This window comes from Andrographis paniculata, unplaced genomic scaffold (assembly GCF_009805555.1).
Source record: "Andrographis paniculata isolate CXL003 unplaced genomic scaffold, ASM980555v1 Contig77END, whole genome shotgun sequence".
In the NCBI taxonomy this organism is placed as follows: Eukaryota; Viridiplantae; Streptophyta; class Magnoliopsida; order Lamiales; family Acanthaceae; genus Andrographis; species Andrographis paniculata.
Genome location: NW_026137614.1, coordinates 4,675,681 through 4,699,451, shown reverse-complemented (window position 1 = coordinate 4,699,451; position 23,771 = coordinate 4,675,681). Strand labels below are relative to the sequence as shown.

The following is a 23,771-nucleotide window of genomic DNA, read 5'->3' as shown; positions in this document are numbered from 1 at the left end:
TTTTCCAACTATTTACTAAACAAACACACCTAATAAAATAGTCAAATATGGCTATTCCATTCAATTTCATTGCCCCTAGTTAGACTTAGAATGGTCCCATGTAAATTCATTTTTAAATATTCAATTAAAATTTAGTAGTACATTATATAAAAAAATTAAATAATTAATTAAACAACTGGATTTTTTACCATTTAAATTAACTTAGATTTGATTATAATTGTGTAAGCAAATTTGACCTTCTCACCTAAGATTTATTCTAATAACAGGGTGTTTGTTGGCGGTTTGGATTTTAAGTTGGGATTTGAATAGTAAAAATTTTGAATTTGAATAGTTGTATAATGTGATATAAATAGGTATTGATGTGATGTTTTGAATGTAAAATTGATTTTTAGTATAATAAAATAAATAAAAAACATGTGTTTAATTTGATATTTTTGGGGAAAAAAGATGGGATGAATAGTAGAAATCTAATACAATCTCCCGAACAAACACACCACTAGTTTTCATTTCGTCACCATTCAATTTTTACTTTAAGAAAACAAAAATAATAATTATATTCAACATTCATTAACACTTGTTTTTTAAAAATAAAAATAAAAATTGTATTCAATGACTATTTTCATCAAGATATATCATAAAATAATATTCATATATAATAACACAAAATTTTGCTTAAAATAACTAAATGGCAACACTAATTTATTACTAAGAGTGTTTCTTTTACTCTCAAATCTTTAATTTCTACTAATTTTACATAATTTAAGAAATAATAGTATTTTAATATAAATATAAAAATTGTGTGTAAAAGTAACGATATAATGGGAAAATAAAAATATTTGTAAAAAAAAAATGAAATATTTCATAAAATAGTTACTTTGTAATTGAACAACAATAAATAAAAAATATATTATTTTAATATCAAATCTAAAATAAAATTTTTCAAACCAAATAAAAAGAAAACACCATTTGAAGGACCTCAAAAACATAAGGGTTAAATGGAACTACTCTCCCTTATACTCAATTTTACCATCACTTTTCTTTTTATCTATCAACTAAATTTACTTTATTGTTAATTTTGACAAATTTAACAAATTAATAATTAATTATTATTATTTATTCAACACTTATTTATAATAAATACCACTACTTTTATTAATTTTTTTTAACTTTTAATTAAATTTTAAAAAATACATTAAATAATCTTTTTACTTTTACTAGTATTCAACTTTTTAATCTTTCATACTGGACCACCATAAATTTAGCTGACGGAAATAGAATGAAAGTAATTTTTGTTTTGACCCGTCATATTTGCTATAAGGCAACCTCTAATAATAATATTAAAGAAAAAGTATTAGTTTTGCAGGGTATTAGGTTCGAAGTTTAGTCATTTTTTTTCGAATAGCAGCTGCGAATCCCCGTGTCATAAAAAAAATAAAATATTATCTTCTATTAGTCAAATTTATTCTATTTTTTTTTAGTATGTCCGTTAAATTTATCTATTACAATTATAGTAAAGTCAACTAATGAAGGCTTAACTATTATCCTCTATTAACAATTATTATTTAAATGCACTTCCATTGTTACATTCTCTTTCATTTTTATTTATTTATTTATTTTTTAACATTTTTAGTACAAATATTCTAATTTTTGCGGAATAATAGTTTAATGTTATTTTTACTGCCTGGCGCTCTTTGAATTTGAACGGTCACCGGTAGCCCTTGGATTGTCGCCTCGCCTCCACACTCCCAAATTCTGCTCTACGATGGATATTCCCAACCACTCGCTCGTAGTTCAGCCGCCGCCGGCGATGAGGAAGAAGAAGAGGAGGAAGCAAGTCCCGGAGGTGCTCTGGCGACTCTTCCGACACCGCGCTCGCCCACTCTGCGATACCATTCTGGCCTTGATCCCTCCCAACTGCTGCTGCAGCTGCAGCAGCAGCAATAGCGCGGAGTGCCTCTCCTGCAAACGCGACGAAGCCTTGCTCCTGCTCCTCAGGCCCTCCGATCCCCCTGGCTACCGCAGGCTCCTCAATGGATGCTTCGCCGTTGTTCCCGAGGACGCTCCTCCTCTCTCAGCCTTCGATCCCCGACATTTCCAGTTGCAACGTGAGGTAACGTGTTCGCGCACCTTGTGTACGTCGTTTCTGCAGTTTCTGCGGTTAGATCGGCCGGAATCCTTGTCCATTCTCATCTGCTTTGATTTTTGGCGGGAATAGGAGTGAAGAAGTTGGAATTGTATGCAACTTTTTTAATTTTTAATAAAAAATAATGTCGTTCGTTTTTGGTGGAAATGAAATTGACAATCCAAAGGTACTGTCAAAGTTTCTGATTATGCTTTTTGTAGCTGGCAGGCATTTTAGTTTCTTGATATCTTAGCTTTTTGAATTTCGGCATGAATTTTGTAGTTGTGATCTTGAGTAGTTGATGAAGATGTGAAAAGAGCAGAAGGTGAAAGCATCCATCTGATTAAGAGGGTTGTTGTTTTTGACTTTTTGTTATTATTTTCTTACTAGCTAAATGTACGCGTGAATGAAGTTGTTAAGGCTGGTTAGATACATAAATCATTCAACGCATATCTCACTCATATGTTAAAGTTAGTCCTCAGCCAAGAGATTGGGAATTGGGATGGTTTGTTGCTGATAGGCTATGGTCAAGTCCTTCTGCTCTTTGGACCAGTGAAATTAATGGCTCCTTTGACATGCTTCTTGTAGGGCATTCTTCTTTGACATTAGGTTTTTGTTTTCAATTGCAGTGGAACAGTGTTCAGCTATTTTAGTTAACTATAAATATTTTGTTTAGAGATATGTAATCTTGGACAAGTTTTCATGTGCTTTCAGAATGTCAAAAGATGCATTGAAACGATAATGTGCGAGCAATCTTCCTCTTCTAGTTTGATCTGCTGCAGATACGATAAAGTGAGTGCTCTGTATGTCATTTGTTTCTTGTGATCTCATTTACTTTGGGTTGCTGCTCAGTCAGTTTGTTCCTGGCTAGATATATTCTTGCCCTTCCCTTTTTGTTTACTTATTATTATACATGTTTTTCCAACACAGGACAGCTGCTCGAATTCTGTTGTTGATGAACTGTCGTCATCAAATTGGAACCTTCTCTCAATGAGGGTTTGTGAGTTATTTGGTTTCTATTAGTATTAATATTATAAAGGTTCTAATATGACTGTTGTGCTGATAACAAATTTTAGGTTGGTGATGCTCTGATTATATATTTGTTCAAGTACGCATCACTATTTCTGCCTCTGCCTCGAGGGAAGCATATTCAAATTACTGGTTATCCCATTAGTGATTTGTACTTCAAATCTGCATATCACATGCCCAATCCTAAAACTCTGCATCTTCCAATGCATAAGGGTAATGTTTATGGTATTTAGTCATGCAAAAAGCTCCTTCTGTTCAAAATTTATTTGGAGAGGACGGTGGAATTTATAAATGATAGTACATTTTGTCTATGCACATATCCATTCTATATGTTAGTAAGATATTACTTGAATTAGATTGTATTTTATTTGAATGTTTAGCTGACCGTGAAATACTTTCTGTGCAAGTTTAAATGCTGTCCTTGGCAAGGGTCTTTTGTCTGTAAGTATTTATGGGTGCTCACCTTTTGCTGCAACCTACTCTTCTGCAACAGAATACATGGATTTTATATGGAAAATTCTGCATTCTTGTCATAATATGTGGTAGATTAATGGTTCCAATTGTCATGCCCAACTTTTTGCATGTAGGGCCTAAAGGAATTTGTATATATTGTTAGAACCATCATATTGTATAACATTAAACCCCATCATATTGATAGTTCTGATTCACTTTGACAATCCTTTTTCAAAAGCACTTGCAATGGAAGTTTTCTATCCTGATTGCTATATGACTAACTTTTACCCATTCCTTCAAAAATAATCATTTGACTTTAGCTTCTTTCGTATTTCCATGTTTTGTTGGATCTTACAAGTTTCTAGCATCAGAACTTTGTTAAGTTTAAACAATGTTCAAGCAAGATTTTGGTAAAATCCATTTTGCATCAATATATCAGGATCAGGAAAGAAGAAGCGAATAGTTGAAGTTGTGTCCATAGAAGGGAACCAACCAAGTACCTGTTGTCTTGGTGTTGAGCCCTTTCTGAACCCTGCTGAGCTTGTAGCAAATAATGGTAAGGATGATGGACTGAGATATCACTTAGAAAGAAAACTCCTAAGAAATTTCAATGGTCCTGCAGGCTCTAGACATTTTGGTAGTGAAGGACTATCACATAATGTATGTGAAAGAAGTTCAAAGAATGGCATTCTGCCATTTCAGAAGCGTAAAAGACTGTTCCGTTGGCAGAGGCAAAGAAAACGCAGGCAGTTGATTGACAAAAATGCTAATTCTTTGATCCAAAATGGAGGAAAAAGTTGCAATAGTGATACATCATCCAGATTACCTCAAAATATTCTCTGTTCAAGCGATAAGAGTGTATGTTTGGTGAGTTATATTTTATTTGAACTACTAATTTGTGTTTTCTTTTTTCAATTTCCTTAGCATGCTACTTGACATTCTTTTCCAGGTGAATATGGAAGCTAAAATTTGTGACCAACAGTATGACTAGAAGTCCAAAATATCCTTATATACTTCATCTCACACAATAAATGCTAAAAACATAAATAGACTTTAATAAAATTGTTAGTGCTGAATGGGCATGCCAATAGTTGCAGCACATATTGTATCATCCCTATGTTGTTTATGCAAATGCATCTTTCTGTTTAAATAAGCCTATTCTTTTTGCTTGAGTAACAGAGCATGTTTCCTTTGCAGAAAATCGATTGCTTTTGTTGTTCAATCTTCCAAAATGTACCAAGAATGAGCAAAAATGCTGAGATTGATAGGAAGAAATTATTTTATAGGTTTGATAATTCTACATCAATGTTTCCAAAGAAGCGTATCCTTCTCGGTAGCTGTTTCCAAATGATTGAATTATCATTGTAAACTCAGATTAAAAAGAGTGTTGAAGATGTTAATCTTACTTAAAACGAAGTTTATTAGTTCCAGTATTCAATACATGAAATATATTTGCATTAAACTACCATTTATTTGCAAAAATGGCTGTTCTCTGTTCTTACATAGTTATCCCTAACTCCCATTTCTATATGCACTCATCAATCCTGTTTTCCTTAAGAATGCTCCTGTTTTAAAATCTTTGATCACTCTTAACTCCACTTATTGCTCTTCTAGCTCTTTTGAAGTAATTGTACTGCAACCTTAACATGAAACAGACACATTGTCCACGCTCAAGCCGAATAGTTATGGAGCTTCTGTTTTGTTCAACAATATCTTTGGTACATTTGTCTTTGACAAGAATCCTGGGACAAAGCCTTGTTCTCACAACCAAAGTAGTGGTCTTGTCTTATCCACCTGCTTGTAAGAAAAAGCTTACTGCATTTATATCCTGATTAACGACACCTAACACACACATACTCACACATTTAGAAGTGTTTCTATGCATCTGCTAGTTTTGCTTTACGATCAACATGTGTTGGAACATTTGAGAATATTGATCTCTACTATCAATTTGCCCTTTTGACCGTGTAAAGATTAGTTCACTTGCAGGAACAAGAACTGTTAATGTTTATTCCTTTCAAATGTTTGTGTCTGTGTGTTTGTGTATGTGTGTGTGTACGTGTGTGTTTAGAGTTTGAAGATGTTCTTATTTTCAATTCAGATTATATTGAGTTGGCCTGCCTGAAAAGATGGAATTGCGAAGTAACTTGATAAGTGTGATTTATAGCTTGGCTGATCAATAATGATCATATTTCCCCCAAATTTTATCCTATATTGGATGTTCCGTATAACAGTTTTGCTCATGGCCCCTAGATATCACTGCCTTACCAAGCTACTCAAACGACTCATACGTATGGCTCGGAATTGCCCCCACATGAGGTTGTTGAAGAAACATTGCTCAATCGCATCTTCAATTCATGGCTCTAGTAGCACCATTGCCAATCATATTGAGGTTCTTATTTGAGGATGCTCTTTTATGTTGTTCGAAATATGTTTTGTTTCTATATAATTGTCTTATGTGAAATTGGTTGTAGTTTTCTTCTGTTTCTATTTTTGTTGTCATTCATATTTCTTTCTTATTACCCTTTTGCAATTGCTGTGCAGCTACATTATTCCTAAGAAAGTTAAAACAAAATTCAATCGTTTACTCACCTGTCCGCATGGCAATTTATGTGTGCATATGAATCCTAAGCCCTGTTTCTGCTTCTTTAGCATGTAACTATTAAATTGATTTCACTGCTTATAACACTTATAAAATGGTTAACTAGGAAAATGATTGCCAGACAGAGTTGCTTCTAAGCAGAAAAGATTGGGTTCAGATTGACAAGAAATTGTTTAACCCTCGCCACCCCAAAAATCATGCTTCAGAATCTGCTGCTGATCTGTTTGAGCCTTGTCCCAAGAAACAGGTAGTGTCATTCATTTGGGCAATTTGTAGGAGAATAGTCCCTCCACCATTGCTGGGAGAGCCATCTAATTGGAGAATTCTGAGAAAAAATATCTCTAAGTTTATTCACCTGCGAAAATTTGAGAAGTTCTCTCTGAAGGAATGTATTCATAAATTAAAACTGTCTAAATTTCCTTTCTTGTCAAATAAGCAAAGCAGATGTAGGGACAACGAATGCAGTGGGCCTTGTATTACAGATGCTTCCAGGCATGCAATTCTTGAATGCTGGTTATTTTGGCTTTTTGCACATCTAGTATCACCATTAGTGCAAGCCAACTTTTATGTTACGGACAGTGAAAATGGGAGACAAGATGTAGTATACTATCAGAAATCTACCTGGAAGAAACTGATGAAAGAAGCAGAATGCATGAAGAAAAAGATGTTCAGACTGATGACTCATGCTTATGCTAGAAAAATATTGGGGAAGAGGCCGTTTGGATACTCAAGGGCAAGACTTCTTCCTAAGCAATCTGGATTTAGACTGCTGGCAAATCTTCAAGCACCATCAAGACTGCCTTTGAAGCTGCCTGCTGGAACTCAAATCAGCAGAAAGTTTCAGGGGGAAATGTTTCACAATCCTATGAGATATCAGAATTTCAAGTCTGTAAACCAGGTTCTTAATGACGTGCATGTGGTTCTGAAAGGTTTATTTACAGAAATGTCCGGGAAGTTGGGTTCATCAGTTTTTGATTACAATGATGTTTACAGAAAGCTTGTACCTTTTCTGCTGCTTCTGAAAGATAGCTCCGTCACTATGCCTAATATTTTCATTGTGGTTGCTGATGTATCAAAAGCTTTTGACTCTATTACTCATGATAAATTGCTGAGTGTGATGAAGGATGTCATATTGGATGATGAATATGCCTTGGAAAAGCTCACTCATGTTATCTGCACAAAGAACTCTTTGAAGGTCCATAAACATCTGAACTTGGTGAACCAATATATTACTTCTGGATCTACACAAATTACATCATTGCCTCTAGGGCAGTCATTGGGTGGTGTTCTTGTTAAGAAGGTACAGTATATATATATATATATATATATTTGATAAACAATTGCCCATTTGTTTGAGGAATGGAATGGGATATTGCATGCCTAATTTTCAGTTTTTCACTTTTATGTTAGATTTTGTCATATTTTATAGTTTTGATATATGTGTGCTCATATAATAATGGTAACTTTATCTATTTGATGATTTGATTTATTTTCTAGGGGTTTAGTTCGCCGAATATCTCTCTGCACACAGTTATATATATATATATATGTTGGTTTTGTTAATGCATCTGAGGTCTCGACACATCTGACACTCATTTGAAAGTAACTGATATTTAGGTTTTTTAAGCATTTGAAAGGTTAATCATGTAAAATATATGGGATTGGTAGCTGTTCTGTTGATTATATTGCCCAGTGCTCCATTTTTCGTGGTGGCTATAACATGTCAATTGAAACCATTTTTGCATTTAAGCTGAAGCAAGTTGAATGGTGCCCTTAAACTGGGTTTACTACAAGCCTAAAGGTTTTAGTAGCGAGCCATGTTGTAGTATTTGCACCAAAATATGACCCTGCTTCATGCTATAAAGATATTGCCTTTCTTTCTGTGCTGTTAAATAATTTTCTGATTGCTATTTCAGGAACTGGACAGAAAGTTAAGCAAGGAAAACATAATTTCTCTTTTGAAAGAGCACATTACGCGCAATGTGGTGCAGTTAGATAACCACTTTTATCTGCAACGTGTTGGAATACCCCAGGGAAGTGTTTTGTCTACTATACTTTGCGCATTTTATTATGAGCACATGGAAAGGAATGTGATATATCCATATCTAGCAAAAGTAAACAAGGCTGGTTTCGGAGAATCCCATGTTTCAGCTTCTTTAGCAGAAAATCATACAAAGGAAATGATTGTGAGTGGTCTGCAGCAGCAGCAGCTTCTTCTTCGGTTTATTGATGATTACCTTTTCATATCAACATCAAGGACACAGGCATCCATGTTCTTCACCCGTCTGGATAGAGGATTTCACGAGTATAACTGCAGCATGAACAAGGACAAGTTTGGTCTAAATTTTGACGTGGAAAACAGGCAAAATACTTCGAAGAGATTATTTGTCGGCAAGGATGGTGTCTCCTTCCTTTGTTGGAGTGGATTGCTTGTCAACTGCTCCACATTAGAGATTCAGGCAGACTACACCAGGTTCTCATCTTATTTATTCGTCTTTATGTTTTAGTTTCTTTTAATATAAATCATAATGTGTCATGCATCTCGTGTATGAAACTCTCACCAAACCTGCTCTTTCAAGGAAATCTTGCAATTTCTCAATCAATGTATAATAACAAATTGTAATCAATAAGTTCAGCTGAAAATGATTAATAAAACCTTTAGTCAGGGTGCAGGCTGTTGATGAACTCAGAATTAAGTATATGCTAGGATAAGTACTTATGGTGCTTGCCATTATGCTACATTTATGGCTCGGTTCACTTGGGCTTTGATTGTTACGAGAATCATTTTTAAGTTGCCATTTCTCCGTAAAGATTTTAGAAACATTCGAGTATAAAATAATCCGAAAAGTCATGTGTGATTTTGGAAAATATTATTAGATAGTGAATTGCGTTTTTGTTCCTCTGCTCTCAACAGAGTGTTGCATCAAAGTGGTCATTATTTTCGATTTTGGTTTCGTGCATCTTTTCTATATGAAAATTAGGCCAATAGCATGTCTAGTCTACTCATTTCACTTTTAATCTTGTTACAAGGTGTATATATGTATATATAATTTTGGCTTCAATATTTGCATATATTATAATCTGTGATCAAATTATGTCGGTTTTAGTCCTATCAGTTTTTTCTTACCATTGAAATTGGTTGAAAATTCAGTCAGTGTTAAATTATATCACAAGAGCCTCCTTTGTAGTTCCAATTGATCATAAGTGAAATTTAAGGAGAAATACCTTACTGGAATTAAATTAATAGAATTTAGATTTCTGTTTAGAATGGACCTTAAGTATTCAAAAAATATGTTTTGATGGAACTAAAATTGGATGCATTGTTCTTGTGGGACTACATTGTCAAAATATCGGCTGCAAATGATCATGTCTTGTAAGTTTTGCTGATTTGTTTCAAGTTTCCGAAAATTATTGCTTCAAATATAGCTGCTTTCTTTCAACATTCTTGATGAAACTGTCATGTATTGTAAAGGTACCTCGACATCCACTTGAGTTCAACTCTTACTGTAAGCCGTCAAGGCAAGATCGGCTGCCAGTTGAAGAAAAAGTTGCGTAGTTATCTGCTGACAAAATGCCATCCTATATTCTACGACTCTAACATTAACTCTCTGAACACAGTCTGTCTCAATATCTATCAAGCGTTTCTCGTATGTGCCATGAAATTTGTTTGTTATATCTCCGAATTGTCGATCATATCCAAGTTCAGCCCGGAATTCTACTTCAATGCCATCACTGCATCTTTGAGGTATGCAAACTATATTTTCTGTTAGATTGGATTCTACTCTTAAATTTTACTCTCTGTTTGCCAAATTTAGTTCAATATTTCTTTTTAATCTGTCCACTAAATTTACTCTAACGTTCCTTTTTAGTCTGTCCACTAAATTTATCCCATTACAAATTTTGAAAAGTCAACAATTATCATCAATTCAATATTTATTTACAACAAATGTCACTACTTTTATTACATTTTCTCTCATCATTTTCTTTAATTATGTTTATAACTGAATTTCCAAAAATACTCCTAATTACCTTTTTATTTTTATCACTTTTTCAATAAAATTTTATTTTTCTTAATTTCCATGTCGGACACAAATGCTCTAATATTTCCGGACGGAGGGAATATTATTTATTAATATTTTTTCATTATTATTTTGGTTGTATGTTAGGGTGATAGAATGATATTATTCGGTGTGTAACACTATTTATGTTAATATAATACAAATGGATCATATAAACTGACACAATAGTTTACACAACACATGACATAACATATAACTAACAATACATGCTAACGATATACAACAGTCGTGTGCTGTGTATATCATTACATTGTGTTGATTTGATTAACCCCGATCAACACCATAATCGGTCCCTATCATATTGTGTAGTTACTCATCAATTATGCATTTCGACTTTTTCTTAACAAGGAGCTTATGTTATTTATATTAAACATGCAAATCATTTCACTTACCTAAATCCATCTTAGTAAATATAATTTGTTCATGCTATAGTTGATTCACCCTGGACAAGTGATTCTGGATTATGGAATACTTCAGGTACATGAGTCAAACCATTAAGAAGAAGATGAGATATTTCCAAACAGGCAATGCTTTCCGTCCAAACTATGGCGTAAAAAGCAAGGACGTAGTGTGGCTCGGGCTCTATGCATACAGTCGGGTGCTCAAGAAAAAGCAGTCGCGTCACAAGGAACTCCTTCACATGTTCAGGTCTCGACTGAAGGCATGCGGAAAGGTAGAAACTATGTCGCCTGAGCTCAGGTACGCCGTTGATGATGCGCATTCTTCCGTTTTTTGGAAAATTAAGTATTGATCTTTTTATACTTTATGCTACCTTATTGCTTCCTAGAATTAAATGGATTATTTGATTATATAGTTTTTGGTTAAAGTCGGTTATATTTAAAGATAAAGTTTACATAGTCCCTCTGTCCCATATCTATCTATTCATTTTTTCATTTTTTCATTTTGGTATGTCCTACTATCTACCTAACATTACAAATATCCTTATCACTTTTCGTATATTACACAAATGTTATTACCTTTATATTACACAATACTAATAAGGTTATTTTAGCCATTTCTACATTATTCATATTATATATCAATATAATATTAATATACCTTAAACTCCGTGCAAAAAGCAAACGGATAGATAAATATGGAACAGAGGGAGTATATGTTAGCCTTTGATGGAATTCTTGATGAATGCTGCAAATTTAAGTATGTGTCTTCTACATATATTTTCAGTTTGAATACATCTAAACAAATAAAGTATATACTATTAGTAAATTCAGTACGTCAATTCAGTCCCATCCGAATATTTTCTAAAAAAATAAAATAAAATATTACCGATTACCGTAAGGTCGAATGATTTAGAGTGCAAGATAAAATTACATTTAGGGCCTTACTGAAAGTTTAGAGCAATTTGGGAAGGGATGAGGTTTGAGTATTCGAGATAGGTACCGTGATTATCACAATGAATCCAAACCAATGTTGATGGAGAATGCCAGCACCTGGTTTGGGTCGGACAAAAATTCAGTTAGCTATTCTTTTTGTACACAATGGTCGAGCGAGTTCACTTGCTCGATGTGTTGTCTGTGCTCTTCTCGGGGAAAATGAAGTGAAGATCCTCGTTGTCTCTATACACTTGTACAAGTGCTGCCGCCTTATATGCAAACAGCCCTACCATAGCTGGAACGAGCTACCATCGACAAACATGGTTCATCAAATGTAGAGCTCGATCAATGATATATATATATATAATACATTTAGCTAACCATTAAGGGATGGATACCTGAAAGTCGAAAATGTTGTGGGTAAAGTGTTGGGAGAGTTCCCAAAGACCATATATCGCGGCAGGAATGACGAGCCGTGGAGATGACAGGGAAATGCTGCTGCCCTTCACTGATTTCTCGATCGCATCCTGAAGATCCTCGCTTCGTATTCCGATTCTGATGCATTGGCGAGTGTTCCGTTAGTACAGAAGCAGGGTTTCAAACGTCTATGTAATATTTAATTAATGATACATTTTCCTATAAATAAGATGGTCATTTCAACGTGCTATGAAACAAAAGGTCCGGTGTTTGAGTCTAGCTGCCACCCCTTTTAGGGATGCCAATAGGTTAAGTATGGGTTGGGTCTCGCCAGAGACCCGACCCAAACACATATTGTTGGATTCGAGATCCGAATTGAATCCGATATTGAGACTCAACTTCACAGTTCTGCAAAATTTTTTTATCATTCTTAAATTTTAATTCAAAATTGAGCTCGACTAGAGACTCGGCATATATTAAAATTAATATATTTTATTCAAAAAATATTATAATAAAATAATAAATACTAAATAAAGAAAAACTTAAAAAGATATTTTTAATATAATTTATATTATTAGAAATTCTTTTTATATATATATATAAATAGTACTCCATTTACCTTTGCCTCCAATTCATATCTGACTCAATACCTATACCTGAATAATTGATCTGATCCCAAATAAATGTGTCGAGTCTCGGGTCTACCTAGACCTATTGTCATTTCTAACTAGAGCTGTTAACGATCCGTGCCGAGCCAAATTTTAAGTGTTCATTAACATTTGCAAACAAGACTTGTGTTCGTTTGTTAAGCTTTCGAGCTCGTTCGTAGTGTTCAAGCTCGGCTCGTTAAAAATTTTTGTTGTTTGAGCTCGTGTTCGTGTTCGGCTCGTTTAGGCTTGATTAAGAGCTCGTTTGTCTTATTTTTTTTTAAAATTTATATATAAATTATAAAGAAAATTTAAAATTATTTTATTTATATATTTTAAATTAATATTTTATTTATTTATAAACTATAATTTTATATGTATATATAATATTTATGAACAAAGCTCGGGCTCGTTCGTTAACTAAACGAGCCTGTTTATGTTGTTCGGCTCGGCTCGTTAATGTTAGCAAACTAGCTTTAATCGAGCCAAATCGAGCCGAATTCACGAACGTCTCGGTTCATTTAATAGCTCTATTCCTAACCATTTTGTGAAAAAAAGATGTCGAGGTAAGGTTTGTTTAGGATGAATGCCGCTTGCATTATGTAGTAATAAATGATGAATAACAAGGACTAGGAGGAAATGGTATGGGTACCTTTTCGGTTTCTTTTTCGTGAAAATTGCTGGAATGGTTTCTCTTGACATGTTGTCGGCATGCTTACAAAGAAGGTGAAAGTATAAGCAACTGCAGAACCAAAGAAGAAAAAATTAAATTAAATTAAATGCCGTTTCCCTAGATATACATCCGGCATTGCCTGGAACACTAATGTAATAACCTGGATTGGTAGAATTGAGAAACGTTAAAGAAATCTTACCTGAAGGAAACCCCGATTGCATAGCTCACAGCAGCCTAATAATCATAGAAAGAAGCAAAAAATACCTGTTATTCTAATATTCGTAACTGCCATAATCATTTATCTATAGAAATAGTCCTATATCAAATCGGTCTTTTAGTACCGAAATATTACCACATGTGCTAATATGGCGCCTCAAGTGAATTTTATTTTTAGATAAATACACAAAATAAAATCTACGTCAATATTTGGTGGTATAAAGTAAAAGTGGTGAGGTCATATCAGCTTCAGAAGTATCATGTCTAACACAGTGGACCTTTACGGCGATTGCGGATTAAATATAAAATTACTCCATCCATCCGTTCCGCCAAATTTATTATCACTTTTTTTAGTCCGTTAGTTAAATTTACTTCATTACTAATTTTGACAAATCAATATTTAATTATTATCCTTTGTTCAAAACTTATAGATGCCACATGCGAAATTAAAAATGCATTGATCCCATCATCTCATCTCTTTTAATAAGTAATCTTACCATCATAATATTTTTGACTTCAAAGAAGCATTTCTTATAGCAACTTTTGAGCATCAATATATAATAAGTTAGGCCTTGCAACAATGAACTATCACAGACAAATGTAACTCAACATACTGCATTTAACAGAACATACCTCGACCGACAAGGTAATGAGACAATATCCCGTACAAGCAGCCCCGACTCCCACAGTTAAAAGAAGCAACTCTCTCTTCAGCTACATTTAGAACAACAAATGTGATTATCACAAAAGTAGAGCATTTGCAATACAAAGGGGTAGTCATGAATTAAATTTATTTTTAATTTATAAAAAGACTAACTGACAAAAAAGCTTAGGTCGTTCGGAGGGAAGGCACAAATATATTACGAATCTATAAGTAGAAGTGATGTCCTGGTTATACCGATCATATTGTAATTTGAACCAGGATATTTTGTAATGATAATATAGAAATGAATTGATAGAAACCAATGAAAGAGACTATTCATTGCTTTCATCATTTCTATCGATCACATTTGCCGAAGTATGAACTGAAGTAAATGTTGGTTAGACAGCGGGAATGGAACTTGGGATGTCCATTCTATGCCCAACCCTATCTATAATCCATAATAATTTATGATGATAAACATACAGATGAATAAAAAGAGTTTTGGGAATCATACAGCTTCGTATCGGAGGAAATTCAGTCTTTTTCTTCTCTCACGATCATCTCGCACTTCCTGTTCATATTAATCAGCAACAACATAAAAAAGAAAAAAATCAATTTGTTAGAGCTCCTTAACAGGATTTGAAAACACAAAAACGTCATAGTTCTGGAATTTCTTCATTTAATGGTGAAATTTGGTAGTATGTAACCTTGGAAGCCATTTTCTCATTCATTGGTGCTGCTGAATCAGTGTCACCCAACAGCCATTCACTTGTTCTCTTCAATTTAAGAAATCCACCTTCATTACGCTAAAGAACAATTCGAATCTTCAGAACAACAAACTTTGAAAATCGCCATTAATCAATCGCAAGGAAATAAGAACAAAATTAAGAAAAAGCAAAAGCAATAAATTCACCTCCTCCAGTAACTGCGTGGCGTCACTCCTCTTAACACTACCAAATTCCTCAAACTCTTCACGGTTACTCGAAGTCGCAGCCGCATTCCTAAGCCAGATTCCGTCGCTGAGTTTCGCGATAAAGTCACCGCTCACCTCCCTCTCTTTCAAAAAGGCTTGCAAAACATCATCTCCAGCATATTCATTCACTAAAATCATTAACTTCCAGAATAATTAAACCAAAAAATATAAAAATCAGCTTCAAAATCAATAACCAAAACGAAACAGGTTCCGCAGAAGCTTTAATAATATATGTGCTGAAATTCGGGGGAAATGCTCAAATTGGAGCTTACGAAGGGGCGGCGGGGGCGGCTGCGAAGCTCTGGTGGTGGCGGAGACCACCGGCGGTATTCTGGAGCAAACACGACGGCGTTTGGCGCAGTGAAGAAGACGATATTTTGGGAGCAATCCAATAGCTGAGAGGGCGCTCATTCCGGCGAAGTCTGCAAGTTGCAAATACAGTTAAGAGCCTACTTCGGTTAAATAGAAACGACCTGAAATGACATATTTGCTCCTCACAGTCACAGGGATATCGTTTTTTAGATTTATTGAATTATTTTATTATTATTATTATTTTTTTCAAATAAAATATTCTACTATTATTTATTTAATATTACTATTTTTATTTCGATTACCGTATCCTCTTTAATGCATACACAAAAAATTTTCAAAGGAATACAATTAATACATAATAAAATCTGCATAAATAAAAATAATTATTATATAATAAAAATAATTTTAAATTAAAATGACGATAATTAATTAGTCCGATTAAAACTAAAAATTTATAAATTAAAATATTTAAAATAAAATTAAAATGCATATCTTTTAACAAAAATATATTATTTTTTAATATAATATTTAAATTTGCAGCGGTACCTAATAGTATGTCAATTACGAATCGCCTATCCATTTTTACAACATCAATTCATCCTTTAATAACTTTACTAATCTTAATTTTATTACTTCTATTTCTAATCTTAATTCATTGTTATACTTTTTTATTTATTTTACCATTTTTATCAAATTTTTAATAAATTTAAATTATTTAATATAATAAATAGATATTATTCTAAATAATAAAATTTTAAATTATAATTCATATCTTCCGGCTAAAGATATTATTATTTTTTATCATTTTGAATTCAATTCGAAATATCATTTATTATAATAAAAATAATTATATACTGATACTAAAATATCATTTTATTTTTACATTAATTACAAAGATACAACATCTAATTAATTTATTCATAATAATAAAAATATCAAAATTATTTTAAATACTTCATCTAATTAATAAAATATTATTATTAATAATTATTTGTTTGTCCCAAATCATCATTATACACAATGTTTGGATGAACTCAAAACCAATTGAAATGCTACTAAGTTCGTCCCAATGCAATTATCCGAAAATGCATATTAGAGAAAATTATGAATTGTACAGCAAGAAACCGGAAACCGTCAATTCAAGGAGTGCACATGAACATGAACTTGAATCGCGAAAAAAAATAGTACAACGGAAACAAGTAAACATAAAAACCAATGAAGCACACAAAGTGGTAAACCTCAGCAACATTAATTCACTCCATGAAACCGTAAAATGTAAATCAAGGAACACTCACCGAAACGGATGGGGAATTCGGAATCAACAGAAATTAAGCACGGAATTTCAGATATGGAGCGAAATTGCGGAACGGAATCAAGTCGCCAATATTCGATTCAAATTGAAGCTGAAAAGAGATTGCTTACCTTGCGGATCGATTGCAGAACTGCAGTGCTGCGGATGGATGTAAGAGCTTCTTCTCCAACACAGGCTGAATTTGAGGATTAATACTATACGTTTATGCAGGCAAGGTTAAAAAAAAAAGAAGAACAGTGGAAGAAGAAGAAGAAGAGGAAGGACACCCGAATTGATTAAAATTTCAGATAAAATAGATACAGTCGATAAGGGTCGGGTCTGACATAAACGGGTCGGGTCGGGTCGAGTGCTTGACCCACCCGACCTCCTTGGTACGGGTCGGGTCTGACCTAAACGGATTACATCTATTAATATGGTCGATAAGTTAGGGTTTCTTATTATTTTTTTTTGTTTTATTTTATTTTCTAACTTTCTCGATTGGATTCCGGTGCGTTCCACTCCCGATTCCGCCGACGAATTGCTGCAGCCCCACCGTCGTCAAGATTTGGTGAGGAAAATGTTGTGTTAGTTTGATTTAATTTTTGTTTGCGTTTTTGAATTTAAGTGTTGAACTCGGGGCGATTTGGTTGCTTCATTTGATTTGAAGTTTCTCAGTGGCGTATATAGTGTAGATGCTCGTGTTTGGTTCGTTGCGGTAGAAATAATTTCAGATTTGTTTATCTTTTCTTTTTGTTGTTTTGGTTTAGTGGTTGATGCAATTAGTAGCGAAGGATGCTTTGTTTGGGGTTTCGACTTAACCTAGATGATGAAATTCAACGAATGTCCTGTAAATGATGAATTAAAATGGTTTTAGGGAACATTAGGTTAAATTTACACTACATGCTTTGTTTCGTTTTGTGTTTTGTTTAAATCTTGTTTCCATTGTTCTACCTCATAGCAAAGATTGTTGTTATTTGTCACTGTAGGTTGTGAAATGTTGGGTTCTTTGCCGATATTGCCCCTTCCGGCGCCGCCGGCAGATGGAGATCTTGGTCCAAAACCACCTGCTCAGTTGAGTGAAGAATCCATTGAAAATGAGGGCGACAAATCTAATGAAAACTCCAATTCAGCTCCAGCATCAGTAGCAACACATACTAGGACTATTGGAATCATATACCCGCCGCCGGACATTAGAAATATTGTCGATAAAACTGCTCAGTTTGTGGCAAAGAATGGACCGGAGTTTGAGAAGAGAATTATAGCAAACAATGAAGGAAATGCAAAGTTTAACTTTTTAAGGGGGTCTGATCCTTACCATGCCTACTATCAGCACCGTTTATCCGAAGCTCGGCTACAGAACCAATCTTCGACCCAGCCACAGAATGAGTCTTCTGAGTCTGTTCTTGAATCAGCAGCTGCAGCAGTTCCTGATGGAGGTGAGACAGCAGCAGCTAAGCCTGATCCTGCAGCTCAATTTCGAACTGTTCGTAAGGTTCTTGAGCCACCAGAGGCAGAACAATTTACAGTTAGGCTTCCTGAAGGGATTACAGGGGAGGAACTGGATATTATTAAGCTAACGGCACAGTTTGTGGCCCGAAATGGGAAATCATTTTTGACGGGATTGACTAGTAGGGAGAGCACTAACCCTCAGTTTCATTTTCTTAGACCAACACACAGTATGTTCATGTTCTTTACGTCGCTTGCCGATGCATACTCAAAGGTATTGATGCCTCCAAAAGGGTTGACAGACAAGCTCAGAAATAGCGTTGTTGATATGACGACAGTTCTTGAACGCTGCTTGCATCGCCTCGAATGGGAACGGTCACAGGAACAGGCTAGGCAGAAAGCTGAAGATGAAATCGAACAGGAGAGGCTACAGATGGCTATGATTGATTGGCACGATTTTGTCGTGGTTGAAACTATTGATTTTGCCGATGATGAAGATGATGATTTACCTCCTCCAATGACACTTGAGGAAGTGATGAGGAGAAGCAAGATTACTGCCATGGATGAAGACGATGCAGTCGAGCCCGGCAAGGAAGTCGAAATGGATATGGATGAAGAAGAAGTTCAACTGGTCGAGGAAGGCATGAGGGCCGCTAATCTCGAAGAGAACGGTGATAGAAAGAACGATGAGGCCAAAGAAGCAGCTCCCGAAGAACAAGAACCACCCATGAGAATTGTTAAAAACTGGAAGAGACCTGAGGATAGAATTCCTGCCGAAAGAGATCCAACGAAATACGTCGTGTCTCCGATAACCGGCGAGCTCATTCCCATCAGCGAGATGTCCGAGCACATGAGGATTTCCCTTATCGATCCAAAGTACAAGGAACAAAAGGACAGGATGTTCGCCAAGATCCGTGAAACTACTCTCGCCGTAGACGATGAAATCTCTAGAAACATCGTCGGACTTGCAAGAACCCGCCCGGATATCTTCGGCACCACCGAAGAAGAAGTTTCCAACGCTGTGAAGGCCGAAATCGAGAAAAAGAAAGACGAGCAACCGAAACAGGTCATATGGGATGGTCATACAGGAAGTATCGGCCGTACAGCTAGCCAGGCCATGTCCCAAAGCCAAGAATTCAACGATTCTTCGAACAATGAAGTCGGAAATCTTCCCGGCCCTGCTCCTCCTCCACCTCAGCCCGGTATTCCGGCGGTTCGACCACTACCTCCGCCTCCCGGCCTCGTGTTGAACATCCCTAGGCCGCCACCTTCAATGGTTCAATACTCCTCGGGGCTCACTGGACCACCCCAGCCCGGTCCTCCAGTCATCAACATGATTCGTCCTCCAGCGCCTCCTTCAATGCCAATGATGCACGGGCAACATCTTATGCCTAACCGCCCCCACATGCCGATGTCGGGTGCGCCAAATATCTCAGTCCCACCGCCGCCTGGATCACAGTTCACTACTGCATCTATGGGTGGTCCGAGACCGCCTTTCATGGTTCCCATGTCTCAACCGCCCATGGCTCCTCCACCACCAATACCCCCCCAAGGCAGCATCCCACCTCCACCGCCGCCTGAGGAAGCTCCTCCGCCAATTCCTGACGAACCCGAGCCCAAGAGGCTTCGGTTCGACGACTCCATGCTCATCCCCGAAGAGCAGTTCCTTGCTCAGCATTCGGTACCGATCATTTTCTTTTTCCCATTCCAATCTATCTATGTATATAAATATATACATATATATGTTATAATTGTCAATACCGTGTTAGATTTTACTCCCTCCATCCCACCTTTTTCATCTACTATTTTTATTTTCGTTCGTCCCACTTTATTTGTCCTTTTTTTTTTAATGAAATGTAATTATGCATTTTAGTCACATTTAAAACTTCATAGTTTATAACTTTTTTTATTTTAATGATACTATTTAGTTATTCTAATCTATAGTTAGTTTTATTATATAATAAAGATTTTTGCTAATACATTTTTTAATTATTTAGTAATTATAGTTTACCCAAACTCCTGTATCTATAGTAAATTGGACACAAAAGGTGGAATGGAGGGAGTACAATTTAGTATTATATTTGTTATTTGATTAATGTAGGTTTTATACTATTATATTATAGCGTACTATACTGTAGCCCCTTCTAGCTCTAAAAGGGAAAAAGAATATTGTGCAATGTGACGAGCATGATCAAATTGTTTTCACTTATATGACTATCTATGAACCATAATTATATGTTTTGTAAATTTACTAGTTTGATTAATAATCATGAGATTAATTTATAGAATTTTCATTGTAATGTTTCATATATAATAACTTTTATATGTATATTCTTAAACTTTTTAATACCAGTCATTCCGCTATTCGGTATTCCACATAATGCTGTCCGAAAAATGCAACTATACTATATGTTAATAACAAAGTAGTTATTATGGTGGTTGCTTGTACAGGGTCCTGCCCGGATCAGTATATCGGTGCCGAATGTGGATGAAGGAGGAAATCTGAAAGGTCAAAAGCTGGAGATCAGCGTGCAATCGCTGTCGGAAACAGTGGGGAGTCTGAAGGAGAAGATTGCCGGGGAGATTCAACTCCCGGCTAACAAACAGAAGCTGAGCGGTAAGGCAGGTTTCCTCAAGGACAATTTATCTCTTGCATATTACAATGTTTTGCCGGGAGAGCCCCTGTCGCTTTCTCTTAGAGAACGTGGAGGGAGGAAGAGGTAAGCGAGAGCTGAGTAATGCCGGCTGGATGAATGATGAATTTGAATTTGAATTTGAATTTGGTGAGAGAGCTATTTGCCAGGTACACTTCACTGTTCATCTTTGGTTGTTATATATATCTATATATGTTGCCGGATTTTCTGCTTCTATAAGTTGTTCTTTGTGCGAGGTTTGTCGGTTGCTTTTATTATGTCTCTCGAACTAGGATTTTGAACCCGAACTTGAACTATAATTTTGCTGACAGTTACTATAATTTTGCTGACAGTTAGTTCTATGTATTTTGAGTCGAATAGAAACTCGGGCTTGAACTTGAACTTGAGTCTTATCCATAAGATGTGTAGGAAATAGGGGTTTTTGGAGTTTTTGAAAATTTTGGAAAAAAAAAAAAAAAAAAGTAAAAGGCCGTGAGGTATTTGTTAATCAGTTTCGGTGGAGGAAAGGAAATATGAATTCGATACAATATCTTGTGTTAAAGTTAAGTGACTTGTTTTGTTGATAGTAAGAGTTGGAAAACAAATGAAGGGTGGGTTTGGTGATGTGATTTTCGATTAATATCATATATATACATAAATATTGTATATGTAATATTTATATTCTATTTATTCTCAAAGTTTAACAATTAAATATAAAATAATATATATATATATATGTATATATGTATGTTATAAGCTCAATTTGATTTGGTTCATTTCAACTTTTTTAAATATTTGTTCACTATTAACCCAAAGCTTAGCTTTGTTATGTTTACCACGGAACTCGAGCTTATTTGTGAATGTGTATTTTTATAATATGGTACTTAAACTTTTTGACATAAAATTTTTTGTTATTATTATTAATTGAATATAGATTTAAATAAAAAATAACATAATTCATAAACAGAGTCTATGCAAATCAGGCTGTGTCTAATCCTCAAACGATATATCACATAAGTTTTAATTTAATTAATTTATAAATATATTGTAAAGGTATAATGAAATTAATTTAATTATAGATTTAATGTTTAAGTTATTAATAAAAATTGAATTGCCCGAATTTAGCTGACCACCTGTTTGGCCGACCCAATACAAAAAAATTGAATCGATGCAAAACTCTAATTGAATAATTTAAAGATGAGAGATTTTGTTCAAGAAAATAATATATTTTTATAATTATCGAAATAATTACATAGTAAAATAAATTGAAATCAAATTCAAAGAACAAACTAACATACGACGAGTAGTGTGAGATTTTTTCAAAACACCCAAAAGTTGATTGCATTTCGTTGGCTTTTGGGATGGTACGTAGTTAAGAATCAGCTCATTTGTATAATTATTTTATACAAAATAGAATTAAAATCATATAAATGAAAATTATGTATTTATAAATAATTAATATAATTTGGCATTATTTATTTATTATTATTTTTTTTTATGCATTCCGAGTAAATTCACGGTTGAATTTACCTTGCAAATTACGCTCGACAGTTCTAATTATACTTAGATAAATTATGTGTGACCTTAATTTTAATTATACCCAGACCAAGTGGTGTAATAAACATATATTATAAAGATACACTAGTTTTTTGTGTTGCATTTTTAAAGTGATGTTACTTAATGAAAAATATGGTATAAATTAGTATATATTGTATGAATATATATTTCATATTTATTTAATAATATTAATTGTGTGTCAAAAATATTTGTTGGACGAACAAACTTTTTATATTTGTAAAATATAATATAATATATATATATATATTTAAATTTAAATAAAACATTTCAGCAAAAACTAACAAATCCAATTGCACTGTTCGACCAACCTGGTTATTACTATTAATTAGTGGTATTTTTATCATTTCGTTATTGTTTATATTAAAATATCCTTTGTACTCCATTTTTTCTTGAAAAAAAGATCATGATTAGTTAATGAAACGATAAATGTTTTCTTTAATAAAATTATAAAAACATATATCATTTTACATTATAAAGTGTGTTAAATTCTATTATTTAAATAAAAATAAAAAATAAAATCTTATTACAAAATGCTGAGACACTATCTATTACTCTTGTATGATCTATCTTGATTACTCTTATATGATATATCATACTAATTTGATTAGATCCATAGCCATAACAAATGTATTGTACTAACTAAATTCTAACATAATATAATGAATTTGTTTGATTTGAATTTAAATCAAATCCAAATTCAAATGGTTATTTTATTTAACCAGCATTTGTATATAAATATTTTGTAAAAATAAATAATATTTTTTTAATTAAAAACATATGAATCAATTAATTTGTGTTTGGAACATAAACCAAACACAACCACTATCTCTAGCCACAAAATGCAATTTAATCGACAAAATTGCCCATAACTTCCTTGTGGTTTCGAAACTTGCGTAAATTCCCCTTTTATTTTAAAAATTGCATGGTATCCCTTGTATTTAAAAAAATATTGCATAAAACCACTTTAAAAAATTGCATGACGCTCATTTATACTTTAAAGGAAATCATCTTCTTATAACATGAGAAAAATTTTATGGGGGTGGAATTTCATAGGGTACCATGCAATTTTTAAAATAGAGGAATTTCCGCTGAGTTTCGAAACCACAAGGGAGTTATGGACAATTTTGACATCTTTAATCATATATATATATATATATATTATACTCCCTCCCTCCCAAAACAAGGTTTCCGTTTACTTTTTTGCACATAAATTTTTTAATATTAATATTATAATAAATTGTGATGACAAAAACGAAAATACCCTATTAGTATTGTATAATATTAAAGTAATAGCATTTGTGTAATATATGGTAAGTTGAAAGG

The 23,771-nt window shown here is 34.0% G+C and overlaps 3 protein-coding genes across 6 annotated transcripts; 2 read left to right on the top strand and 1 right to left on the bottom strand.

Moving 5' to 3' along the window:
* The first annotated feature begins 1,701 nt into the window (after nt 1–1,701).
* Nucleotides 1,702–11,094, top strand: LOC127266660 (telomerase reverse transcriptase). 2 transcript variants are annotated; one of them, XM_051296996.1, is made up of 13 exons: nt 1,702–2,110; nt 2,837–2,914; nt 3,053–3,118; nt 3,199–3,364; nt 4,044–4,160; nt 4,227–4,471; nt 4,802–4,925; nt 5,260–5,404; nt 5,858–5,996; nt 6,313–7,506; nt 8,123–8,679; nt 9,679–9,951; nt 10,763–11,094. In XM_051296996.1, exons 1-13 carry the CDS (start codon nt 1,763–1,765, stop codon nt 11,034–11,036), a joined length of 3,726 nt encoding a protein of 1,241 aa, XP_051152953.1. In that variant the 5' UTR covers nt 1,702–1,762; the 3' UTR covers nt 11,037–11,094. The 2 variants fall into 2 exon arrangements, with proteins under 2 accessions (XP_051152953.1, XP_051152954.1); XM_051296997.1 differs by having other exon boundaries at nt 10,718–10,838.
* A 302-nt stretch (nt 11,095–11,396) lies between these two features.
* LOC127266662 (uncharacterized) lies at nt 11,397–17,070 on the bottom strand. Of its 3 annotated transcripts, none has more exons than XM_051297001.1 (10): nt 16,923–17,070; nt 15,461–15,610; nt 15,129–15,283; nt 14,923–15,021; nt 14,730–14,786; nt 14,206–14,286; nt 13,556–13,590; nt 13,336–13,425; nt 12,018–12,174; nt 11,397–11,924 (listed from the first exon to the last, which is right to left on the bottom strand). In XM_051297001.1, the coding sequence occupies exons 2-10, from the start codon at nt 15,597–15,599 to the stop codon at nt 11,799–11,801; spliced, it is 939 nt and encodes a 312-aa protein (XP_051152958.1). In that variant the 5' UTR covers nt 15,600–15,610; nt 16,923–17,070; the 3' UTR covers nt 11,397–11,798. The 3 variants fall into 3 exon arrangements, with proteins under 3 accessions (XP_051152958.1, XP_051152957.1, XP_051152959.1); XM_051297000.1 differs by having other exon boundaries at nt 15,129–15,316; nt 16,923–17,069; XM_051297002.1 differs by lacking the exon at nt 16,923–17,070 and having other exon boundaries at nt 15,129–15,329; nt 15,461–15,609.
* A 159-nt stretch (nt 17,071–17,229) lies between these two features.
* LOC127266661 (probable splicing factor 3A subunit 1) lies at nt 17,230–21,358 on the top strand. The gene is made up of 3 exons (XM_051296999.1): nt 17,230–17,359; nt 17,778–19,918; nt 20,689–21,358. The coding sequence occupies exons 2-3, from the start codon at nt 17,786–17,788 to the stop codon at nt 20,959–20,961; spliced, it is 2,406 nt and encodes an 801-aa protein (XP_051152956.1). The 5' UTR covers nt 17,230–17,359; nt 17,778–17,785; the 3' UTR covers nt 20,962–21,358.
* The last annotated feature ends 2,413 nt before the right edge of the window (nt 21,359–23,771 follow it).

Bases quoted from the DNA above. Each gene is read 5' to 3' on its own strand.
- LOC127266661 (XM_051296999.1), top strand. From the start codon at position 17,786: ATGTTGGGTTCTTTGCCGATATTGCCCCTTCCGGCGCCGCCGGCAGAT. The intron at 19,919-20,688 runs GTACCGATCATT...TTGCTTGTACAG, and splicing joins AGTTCCTTGCTCAGCATTCG to GGTCCTGCCCGGATCAGTAT.
- LOC127266660 (XM_051296996.1), top strand. From the start codon at position 1,763: ATGGATATTCCCAACCACTCGCTCGTAGTTCAGCCGCCGCCGGCGATG. The intron at 3,365-4,043 runs GTAATGTTTATG...TCAATATATCAG, and splicing joins GCATCTTCCAATGCATAAGG to GATCAGGAAAGAAGAAGCGA. The intron at 4,472-4,801 runs GTGAGTTATATT...TTTCCTTTGCAG, and splicing joins GCGATAAGAGTGTATGTTTG to AAAATCGATTGCTTTTGTTG.
- LOC127266662 (XM_051297000.1), bottom strand. From the start codon at position 15,599: ATGAGCGCCCTCTCAGCTATTGGATTGCTCCCAAAATATCGTCTTCTT. The intron at 15,317-15,460 runs GTAAGCTCCAAT...TAATGATTTTAG, and splicing joins GCCGCCCCCGCCGCCCCTTC to TGAATGAATATGCTGGAGAT. The intron at 11,925-12,017 runs GTATCCATCCCT...TGTCGATGGTAG, and splicing joins ACAACATTTTCGACTTTCAG to CTCGTTCCAGCTATGGTAGG.